Here is a 12030-nt window from a genome sequence, read left to right on the forward strand (position 1 = left end):
CTATTGTCGTATGTACAAAATAACATTTCCAAGTTAACGTCGGAACAAAAAGACATTTATGATACGATAATGCATTGTGTCGATAACAACGTTGGAGAAATTTTCTTTTTGGATGCGCCAGGAGGTACTGAAAAAACGTTTGTGATAAAACTGATTCTGGCATCAATTCAATCAAAAAATGATATAGCGTTGGCAATTGCGTCGTCCGGAATAGCCGCAACATTGCTGCCTGGTGGAAGAACTGCTCGTCCCGCTTTGAAATTGCCTCTGAATTTGCATTCTACAGAAACTCCCACGTGCAATATTTCCAAATCATCTGGGATGGGTAAAGTATTGCAGCAATGCAAACTTATTATTTGGGATGAGTGCACAATGGCACACAAAAAATCGCTCGAGGCTCTGGATCAATGCTTGAAAGATTTGAGAGGGAAGTCGAAACCCTTTGGCAGTACATTAATATTGCTTGCGGGAGATTTCAAGCAAACATTACCTATAATACCTAGATCAACTCCTGCAGACGAAAGGAATGCTTGCCTGAAAAATTCTAATTTATGGGCACACGTAAAAATATTAAAATTAACTACAAATATGCGTGTCCGATTGCAAAACGATGACTCTGGTCAAACATTTTCAGATCAATTGCTGGCAATTGGAAACAGAAAGCTCCCAGTAGACTCAATTTCAGGACCTATACAACTACCTGCTGATTTCTGTAATTTAGTGACGTCCAAAAATGAATTGATTGAAAAAGTTTTTCCGAATATTCTAAAAAGTTAAAAAAATAATAAATGGCTAAGTGAAAGAGCGATTCTCGCACCCAAAAATATAGACGTCCACAAAAATCAACAATATTGTTTTGACCAAGATTCGAGACCAGGCAGTCCTTTACAAGTCAGTCGACACAGTTTTGGAACCAAATGAAGCGGTTAATTATCCATCTGAATTTTTAAATTCCATAGATCTTTCAGGGTTTCCACCACACTTGCTACAACTAAAAATAGGCGTACCAATAATACTTTTAAGAAATATCAACCCACCAAAGCTTTGCAATGGCACGCGACTTGCCGTAAAAAAAAACAATGGAAAACCTAATAGAGGCCACAATCTTGACAGGGCCTTTTGAGGGTGAGGCTGTTCTTATTCCTTGCATTCCCATGATTCCAACGGATCTGCCTTTTCAATTTAAAATATTGTAATTCTCAATTCGATTAGCATTTGCAATCACCATTAACAAAGCTCAAGGTCAATCATTAGAAAAATGTGGTATAGATCTTAATACTGATTGTTTTTCCCATGGACAATTGTACGTTGCATGTTCGAGGGTCGGTAAACCCGACAATCTATTTATATGCAGCGACAATTGGACAGCGAAGAATGTTGTATATTCGCAAGTTTTACGCAGTTAATTTGTATTGTATTTATCTATCTATATATCTATATAAAAACGAGTTGTGTGTATGCATGTTTGTTTGTTTGTAAAAAGAGCGTTTGCATATGACGTCATTATTAGTAAATACGGCTTTGTATATGCACAGACAATGGGAAAGCCAAGAATGTTGTATATTCGCAATTTTTACGTAGTTTAACTCCTGCAGACGAAATGAATGCTTGCCTGAAAAATTCTAATTTATGGGCACACGTAAAAATATTAAAATTAACTACAAATATGCGTGTCCGATTGCAAAACGATGACTCTGGTCAAACATTTTCAGATCAATTGCTGGCAATTGGAAACGGAAAGCTCCCAGTAGTGGAAAAGCCAAGAATGTTGTATATTCGCAATTTTTACGTAGTTTGAAACACATATATAAATCTATCTATATTCACAGGTGGGACACAGGGACACAACTACAATGGCGCGTAACTAATATGGCGCGTAACGACTAGCGCGCGCGGGGGGGCTTGGGGGGCGCGAAGCGCCACCCCAACAGCTAGTATATACATACATATATATATATATATATATATATATATATATATATATATATATATATATATATATATATATATATATATATATTCACAGGTGGGACATAAGGACATAACTACCATTGCGCGTAACGACTTACGCGCGTGGGGGGGATTGGGGGGCACGAAGCGCCCCCCTCAGCTAGGTGTTGGGGTGGCGCGAAGCGCCACCCCAACAGCTAGTATTTTAATAATAAAAACTTTTATTTTATCTCTGTCACGTTTGTCTTTACCAAAAATGCTAATTGGAATGAAGTTCGTCCAGTTTCAGTCCAGGTCATGAAGCTGATTCTTCTCTTAAGAGATAAGCTTGCTCAGTCAGAGAAAGTAACTAGTTTAATAACTGAAACTAACAGTTTGATATATATTGAGTCATCTGTAACCCACATATACATACAAGTTTAAAGGTGGGCAATAAAAGAATATTATTCAAAACACAATAAAATACGAAAAACCGGTATTTATTATTTTTGCTTTGTAAAAGAACACCTACTAGGTTGCTAGCTACCGCCGCAACACGGTTTTTACTTTTGAACACCCAACATCCCTACCCTGGGCTATCTCTTAGCTCGGGGATCAAGTTAAAACTCTCAGATATATTCGGGGGGACGTAGGAAAGGGTTTTAAAGAGACTGAGAGTTTTATGTTTGGGGGGGAAGGTATTGTAATATTTTTTTTCTGAAATATTTTTTTTTTGAAAAAGGCCAAGTAAAAAAACCTAAAAAAACTAAAAAAAGGTAAAAATTACAAAAAAAAAACTAAAAAGAAAAAAACTAAAGACTAATAAAAAAATGAAAAAGCTAAAAAACTAAAAAAACTAAAAAATAAAAAAATAAAAAAAGGAAAAATATGAAAAATAAAGGAGAAAAACAAAACTAAAAAAATAAAAATAAAAAAAAACTAAAACGAAAAAAAACTAAAAAACCAAAAAAACTAAAAAAAAGTAAAAACCAAAAAAACTAAAAAGAAAAAAAGGGGAAAAATACAAAAATTTATTTCATCATATACCATTTCAAAAACGAACGTATATACAGGTCGGGACACCGGGATACAAATGACGACCGGGACACGGGGAATATAAATGACGACCGGGACAGGGACACAACTACAACGGGGACGCCATTGGGCCCAGGGGGATATATAAATGACGAAGAGGACACAGGGAATATTCCATTAGCAATCACCACCAACAAAGCTCAAGGGCAATCATTAGAATCATGAGGTATAACTAAAAAAACTAAAAAAAGGTAAAAAACTAAAAACTATAAAAAAGACCAATTCAAAAACGAATGCATATACAGACCGGGACACCGGGACACAAATGACGATCGGGACACCCGGACACAAGGAATATAAATGACGCCCGGGACACTCAAAGAGAAATCACAGACTGGGACACCGGGACACAAATGACGACCGGGACACAGAAAATATAAATTACGACCGGGACACAGGGACACAACTACAACAGGGACGCCGGGGGGTACAGGGGGATGTATAAATGACGACGGCGACACAGGGAATGGTCGATTAGCAATCACCATCAACAAAGCTCAAGGGCAATCATTAGAATCATGAGGTATAGATCTGAATACGGATTGTTTTCCCATGGACCATTATATGTTGCATGTTCAAGAGTCGGTGACTCTGACAATCTATTTATATGCACAGACAATGGGACAGCGAAGAATGTTGTATATTCGCAAGTTTTACGTAGTTAAAAACATATATATATATATATATATATATATATATATATATATATATATATATATATATATATATATATATATATATATATATATATATATATATATATATATATATATATATATATATTCACAGGTGGGACATAGGGACACAACTACAATGGCGTGTAACGACTTACGCGCGCGGGAGGGCTTGGGTGGCGCGAAGCGCCCCCACCAACTAGGTGTTGGGGTGGCGCGAAGCGCCACCCCAACAGCTAGTATTTTAATATTAAGAACTTTTATTTTATCTCTGTCACGTTTGTCTTTACCAAAAATGCTACTTGGAATGAAGTTGGTCCAGTTTCAGTCCAGGTCATGAAGCTGATTCTTCTTTTAAGAAATAAGTAGTTAAAAACACATATATATATATATATATATATATATATATATATATATATATATATATATATATATTCACAGGTGGGACATAGGGTCACAACTACAATGGCGCGTAACGACTTACGCGCGCGGGAGGGCTTGGGTGGCGCGAAGCGCCCCCACCAACTAGGTGTTGGGGTGGCGCGAAGCGCCACCCCAACAGCTAGTATTTTAATATTAAGAACTTTTATTTTATCTCTGTCACGTTTGTCTTTACCAAAAATGCTACTTGGAATGAAGTTGGTCCAGTTTCAGTCCAGGTCATGAAGCTGATTCTTCTTTTAAGAAATAAGCTTGCTCAGTCAGAGAAAGTAACTAGTTTAATAACTGAAACTAACAGTTTGATATGTATTGAGTCATCTGTAACCCACATATACATACAAGTTTAAAGGTGGGCAATAAAAGAATATTATTCAAAACACAATAAAATACGAAAAACCGGTATTTATTATTGTTGCTTTGTAAAAGAACACCTACTAGGTTGCTAGCTACCGCTGCAACACGGTTTTTACTTTTAAACACCCAACATCCCTACCCTGGGCTATCTCTTAGCTCGGGGATCAAGTTCAAACTCTCAGATATATTCGGGGAGACGTAGGAAAGGGTTTTAAAGAGACTGAGAGTTTTATGTTTGGGGGGAAGATATCGTAATATTTTTTTTTCTGAAATATTTTTTTTTTTGAAAAGGGCCTTTTACGGCCTTTTGGCTTTTTCTTGTTTATTTCCTTTAACTTGAAGACAAATCAACCAGTATTTATGAAGCGTTCTACACATAACACCGGCGAACCTCTGCTATATTATCGAGAGAATTTTGAAATAACAGATACAATTTGGAATTAAAGCTTTTTTTCAGGTACTCACAAGGAATCAGATAAAACTCAAAACGTCAAGTAAAATGCAGCCAGTTGTTGCCATTCAACCTCTGAGCCTGACGATTGAAGAAGCAGAAAAATGGTGCCCCCATTGGAAACCATCAGTTTGGTTAAAGAAGCTAGATATTAATGATCTAAAAAAATATCGGAGGAAGAGATATTTCCCCATGACGTCGTCACCCCATAGTATTCCTAGCTATATGACTCACGATAATAATGAAGTTGAAGATTTTCTATTTCATAAGAGGGTTTGTAAATGGTGCAGTTTTGATATCTCATTTCTCATGTCTCCGATTCGGATTCGCTTAAATCTTATTTCTGGATACATTATATCCTACTTTTATTTAACTTAAGTTAAAAATGAATAAAGAAAAATTTCAGGGGAAAGAGATCCAACTCCCAAACAGCGAAAATCGAAATTTCTCTAGCCCAAAACTTTTTTCAAGAAATAGAGTCCTTTAGATTCACTCAAGCAGTGGCGTCACATTTTGCCAATTGGTCAACCGAACATCCCAATCATGGTGCCCCTGAAGTTACCTTTTGATACGGTAACCTGTTCCAAAAATTTGCTGATAAGCCAAATTTGCTGATTTGCTGATCAACAATCTATATGCACATAGTATGTTTTGATTTAGTTAAACTTTCCCCTAAACGTTTTCTCAGATGTCTATTTCAGTTTCCTCATCTTTAGTAGTACTCGTTACAGAAGAAGGGATGTTAGTGGTAGAAGTATTAATAGTTGAGATAGCAGTAAAAAAGTGGTAGCTGTATTAGTAGTAGCGTGCTAATACTGCCTTTTGGTCAATTGATCATCTCCCTTATTATTTCCTAAAAGTTAAAAATCAATATATTCAGTCATTCCCGAGTTACACCCTTTTGACAACCCATATACAAATAATATGTTTTTATTTAGTTCAGCACTCCCATCAACATTTCCTGAAAGACTCCCTTTGATGCATTTTGTGTTTTGGGAAAGTAGAAGTCAAACATGCATACTTTTTCTCAATACAACATACTCTATGTGAACAATGAACAAATTTCATAGCTTACTGCTGTTTCCCTGAGGCCTCGGATGGAGTATTGACTTCCCAAAAAGCGTAATTGCTGAATCTTTCAACAATGCTGACAAAAATAAATGTCTAAAACTTTATTTGGATGTTTGTTTTGGGAAAGGATGGGCTTAAGGGGGAGCTGATTGCTCTCAAATCACGTTGACTCTTGAAAAGGCCACTATAACTTCCATTTTCAAATCATAAGAGCCCCATCTGAGGTTTATACGATCACCCATTCCATAAAAAATGTATATGCCCCAAAGGCATAATACAACCCTTGCTCCAGGGCTCTGGGGGATTTTCAACCCTGTGGGCATTGTTATATGTTTTTTGGACTATTTTGAACAAAATTGCTATCTCACAATTTCAATCAGACGAGTTTTGTGAAAATAGGTGTAGTCATAGGAGGGAGGGGGGCTAGTTGCCCTCTTTCACTTTTGAATCTTAGAGGGGAAGTAGAACTCTTAATGAAGGCACCATAACTTCCAATTTCAAATTAAATGAGCCTCATCTGAAGATGTGTGACCACCAATTCCATAAAAAACCCTAGATGCCCCTAGGGCATAATTAACAACCCTTGCTCAAGGGTTCTGGGGGGCTTTGGCAACCTTGAAGGCATTGTTGTATGTTATTTAGACTATTTTGGACAAAATGGCTGCCTCACAATTTCAATCTGGTGTGTTTTGTTAAAAGAGGGGTAATCAGGGGGGGGGGGGGGCTAGTTTCCCTCTACCACTTTTGAGTCTTAAAATGAAACTAGACCTTCCAATTTCCAACCAGATGAACCTCCTCTAAGGTTTAAACAAACATTTCTTCCATAAAAACCTTAAATGTCCTTGGAACATAACTTACAACCCTTGCTCCCATACTGGTGGTTCATGTCAACCCTAAAGGCTTTTTTTATATGATCTTTAAACTATTTTGAATAAAATGGCCGCCTCAAAATTTTTATTGGATGTATTTCCAAAAAATAAACGAAGTCTGGAGGGATAGCTGTCCTTCAAATCACTTTGACTCTTAAAAAGGGACTAGGACTTCTGATTCAATGAGCCCCCCCCCCTCCAAAGTTTATATGACCACCCTTTCCGTTAGAACAATATATGCACCAAGGGCATAAATTAAAACCCTTGCCCTGAGGTCAAGGGGCGGATTGTTATCCTCAAATATACGATTTCCGGATTTTTCAACTACGGTGTACAAAATGGCTATCTCCAAATTTAATTGGATGTGTTTGGGCTAATAATGGGCATGGGGATGATATTTTCCCTCTGACCACCTTAAAAATTAAAAAGCGCAATAGCCCTCTCAATTTCCAATTGATTGAACCCTTTTTAAAGCTTCTACGACAATTGCTTATATACGAAGGACCCTGGTCTAAAATAAATATAATGATACATTATTATCATTTATCGTTGTTTACTTAGGTAGCGCTATTGCGTTGCCCATGAAACCGTGATTGGCATTGTGATTTTTGTTTTACTGTTGTGGTTGTTACGACAAATAATAACTCAAAAACGACAAAAAATAGATTTTGAGTAACTTGCAAGGGAGCAGTAGCACTACACTTGTTTGTGGCAATTTTTCATGAACAATCTAAATATTAAAAAGTAAATTCAAAATCTGAAGCCAGCCCTAGAAAATTGTCGCTAACTCCCTTATTAAATCATGCTTTGAAGTGTCTTCCCAAATTCAATTGCAAAGAAAACCTAGAGAATAAATTGACTTTGGTCAGCTGAATATTGTTGAAGTTAAAGCTTATATTCAACTCAAAATTGTTTTTGAGGGTTCTGAATTCTTTAGCTTACTTTCATCGCAGAAATTACGTTTTGATGCCAAAGATGCCGATGAAGGATGCGACGAAACTGACTATGAACCCCCTTTCCCGGATGGTTTGCCAAGCAGAAAAGAGTGCAAGCTGTGGAACTTACAATGGTAAGATTGAACTATTTATCTTTTAATTAGCACGATCTAAAATTTGGTTAGCAAATAAATAAAGATCTATGTTTTATCATATTAGTTTTTTCCTTACCAATACACTTTTATTGTTCTAGGGTGGGGCTGGTAAGCATTTCTTGGGAGGAAGTAGACTATAAGCAATATTATTTTATGTATATATTTTTGGAGATCTTTTCGAATAAATTTCCACTTTCCATGCTAAATATATCCAGAGCTGGTCAAAATTTGCATTGCTATTACTTTACCAAGTAAATTGTTAACTCCAAGGAAAACGATGAAAAGTCCCATATCGAATTTATGCTCCGTCAGTAACATAGATTGGAAAAGTAACACAGTAGGACAGGACATTGGGATTGCCTTATTTTCTGTATTCATTACAAACTTTTCTCACCATCTCATGACAGATCATTTGGAGTGGCACAAATATAACTTCAGAGGTGGCTGACGAGCTACCACCGACTACGTTGTTAAAACATATGAGTTCCCTCAATTCATCAGACTTAGATTATTAATTATGCTTTCATACCAATTGCTCTAGTTACCCTATCTTATGCTTTCAGTCTTTTCTATACCTTTTATATTGTTACTGAGTGTTGGAAGTCTAGCGCTTGTTAGAAACCAAGTATTGAGGTGAAAAGGCCACAATCGACTCCCATATTAAAGGAAAGGGAGTTAATTTATGTATAATCGAATGAATGATAATCTAGAAGAAAATACCGCTCCGTGTCTCCGATATGGAATCCTAGGAATCCTCCCTAATAGAAAATACCAAGTCTCAAGAGTTTGTATCTGTAAAATCTAAAACTGTCATACAAACAGAAAACAGTTAATTCCTGACCTTTCTGTGGTAAAAATGTCCATAGACACGCATACGAAGGAACTTGTGCTTTAATTAATGACTAGAATGAATAGAGATGACTTGATAGCTGACTTGAAAGCTAAATGAAACCGTACAAATTAAAAGAAAATGGTAATTGGTAATTCTGTTTGTAGAAAGTCACCTCATATAGTGTTCGCCACATAGTAGTAATAATTGACCTCACGTAGCGACGTGGCTTAATTCACCAGTGTTGTAAGTGATAGTTTACGGAAAAACAGCCAAAATTTCCTCGTAAGTCATTTATTCACCAGATCAAGCCTCTACAGAATAAAAAAAAGTTATGTTCTCCTTTTGCTTTTGCACCGTTTCTTTCTTTCCTTCAACTTCTCCCTGGTGTCTTCCGAACATGGCTATTAGGGATGCCAGGGAGAGCCTCTACCCTGCTGAGGAACAATTATCACAGAAGCAGCTTTATTATTGTGGCTTTTCAAATTTCCTCGTACTCTCTATTTTTTCAATCGAGAAAAACAACTATATGGGTTCAGATGTATAAAACGCCCTTTGGCGGCTAAAAGGCTTGTATCCACTGGTCTCTTTGCCTTTATCAGTGACAGCAACTATGAATCTCAACAAGAATGAAATTATTCCAGATGGCAGGGTTTAAAATTAAAATGCCAACTGCTATCAACTATGGCAAGTATTAGCCACTGATGTTTTGTCATCTAAAGGATAGCCTAATAAGGGTCAGTTACATATAAGAACTTAGGGTGAATATAAGGTAAACGGCTACTTACTGCAGGCGTGAGACCAACATTTTTCCACTCATAAAGTGGAAAGGAATCTCCCAGACCTGGCAGTTGGGAAGGATTACACCTCAAAGGAGAACTAGTTTCAACCTGAGTATCAGCTAAGTCACGCGCACTTGAGGTTTTCCCAAATGACGTGAAAATTTGCTTCAGCCACGTCTCTAGTTCTTAAGAATAACTCATCCTCACTATTCCTAAGATTCAAAATAAGTTAGAAGAAATCTCGAGATTCTTTCGCTGCTCAAACATCGACTCTCATAATTAGCCCTCCCTGGTAATTTGTAGGGATAATCCTCCAGTTTCTGCAGTTATCCTTTCCATTCACACTGCCAGATTATCGCTGATGTCGGTAAGACGATGAGGTCCTTATTATCCACTTTTTCCTCCCCCTCCTTTATTCTAGTAAGTCCTCAAGTCCTGGTGGGTTGACCAAAATGGAAGATTAAATATTTAGAATGCATCTCGCTAATAAAACTATGCAGTTTTTCAGCGCAGACTAAATTTTTCGATTACACTCGCTCTTTACAGCTTTTTCTTCTTCTTAGACTTTATTACTTTTAAAATTGGAATAAATAAATCATCATCAGTGGGAAATGAACCCCCAGCAAACATAGAGACTGGTACAACTTGTCTTGTAGGAAAATCTTGTGTTTGCAACAGCAAGATTTTTGTTTTGTTTGTGGAAAAATCTGTCAGTCCTTTGCTATGATCTACTGTGACTTTTTTTCTAGAATTCCTATAGATTATCGGAATTACTTTTATGACATACACATTCTATAATAATTTTGTTCAGAACCATTATTTTTTTATTCCATCAGGTAGATGCGGTGTGTTGATTGTGTGCTTCTTTTGTCATTAGTGGAAGTCACTCAAAAGAAGTGACATTTGGCTTGATAAAGGATATTAGTAACTGCTACGTGCCATAAGAAGTTGTCTTCTGGCTCTTCACTCTGATCTGATGGGCTGCTTTTTGCTAAACTTCCTGAATTTTTTTCTTTTATCAAAGTAATGTTTTGTCTTTAAACTGCCTCTAATATCGTATATTAATAGTCTATCGGGTTGTCAGAGCTACGTGGTTTTGCTATATACCTTCTGTAGTTTTTATGTAGTTTTTCTTTGCCGGTGGCGACATCTTGATTTTGTGCTATTTCTGAAGTTGGCATGTGGTATTCCAGTTGACGAGTAAAAGATAGTAAGAAACGCAGTATACTGTTTTTATACCTTGGAAATGATACTTTTGGTAAATTTAGGAAAGATCTAATGGTCATTTACTCTGATCTAATGGTTAATTTTGTGCGAAAAATCCCATTTTTTTTACTAAATCAAGGTTTTCTTTTTTAACTACCTTCAACATCGTACATATCTAATCTCTTGAGATGACAGAGCCACATAGTTTTGTGGTATTTATCCACTCATAATTTCTTCCTGAACACAGTTTTTATATGCTGTTAATTAAAGGTGACTTCTTGATTTTGAGTTACTTCGGTAGTTAGTACGTGATATTCTACGTGGTGAACAAAGAAAATAGTGATTGCAATTTACACTTTTTATACCTTGGAATTGATACTTTTCATATTGGTCCCTTACACTTTATACAACTCTTTCCTCCCCCATAGATTTTCTTACTTTTAACTAGAAATGAATAAATCATCTTCAGTGAGAACTGATCGCCCAGCAAACATGGAGGCTGGTACAACCCTTTCGTGTAAGTTTAGAAACATAAGAAGCCAGTTTTGAAGACAGCACTTCCTTGCTGGCATAGTATATAACTCTTCTGGCACCAGAGTGCCAGAAGTGCCTTCTGGCACTTCACTTATAATAAATGAAGCAGCAGCCCTGTACTTGCTTTAATTTCAGTTTTAATTTCAGATTTGGTGGTTAAAATCATTGAAGCTGATCATTTTTGGATAAAAAAATGCAGTTTGTATCGCTTATATTTTTATTCGTCAGTTTACCTGTGTATAGTTCGAAAACAGACACATATTACAAACTTTGCATCCTAGCTTTATTTTTATTTTTAGCAAAACTAGTTCACGTCCAAGAACTTTTACAGACGTTTCGCACGAAGTTGCTTTTGGGGAGGAAGAGAATTGTATACAAGATACAACCAGGGAGGCAGAAGAAGAGATTGTTTCCTCTATTCTAGACACTTCTTACACGGAGATTGATAAATGTTTTAATTTCTTTAAGCAAAAGTATAATCTTGAGTAAGTCAATCCGATGGTTTATTCCATAAAACTTTATTCAAGTGTTTTCTTTCAGAAGTCAGTAACGCAAGACCCAAAATCAAAATTACCGTGGTCTTGAGAAAAATCAAGTGTATTATTGCATTTTTAAGTGTGATTTTGTCATATTTTAGATGTTTTCTTCAATACAAGCATTCTCTTTAATCTAATTTTTCATTTCTAATTTAATTTTTGGGTAATT

General features: G+C 36.3%; 1 protein-coding gene across 5 annotated transcripts in view; it reads left to right on the plus strand.

Annotated features, from left to right (window-relative positions):
- LOC136040555 (uncharacterized) overlaps window positions 1–12013 on the plus strand; it is a 48266-nt gene extending 36253 nt beyond the window's left edge. For 2 of the 5 annotated variants that reach the window (XM_065724768.1, XM_065724770.1), the window contains exons 2-4: window positions 4951–5217; window positions 7805–7953; window positions 11625–12013. In XM_065724768.1, the coding sequence (XP_065580840.1) occupies window positions 4951–5217; window positions 7805–7953; window positions 11625–11814 (606 nt within the window). In that variant the 3' untranslated portion in view covers window positions 11815–12013. Of the gene's footprint in view, window positions 1–4939; window positions 5218–7804; window positions 7954–11624 lie in introns of all 5 variants that reach the window. The other 3 variants (XM_065724766.1, XM_065724769.1, XM_065724767.1) reach the window with 3 other exon arrangements.
- Window positions 12014–12030: the final 17 nt, after the last annotated feature.

This window comes from Artemia franciscana, chromosome 21 (assembly GCF_032884065.1).
Source record: "Artemia franciscana chromosome 21, ASM3288406v1, whole genome shotgun sequence".
Classification (NCBI taxonomy): Eukaryota; Metazoa; Arthropoda; class Branchiopoda; order Anostraca; family Artemiidae; genus Artemia; species Artemia franciscana.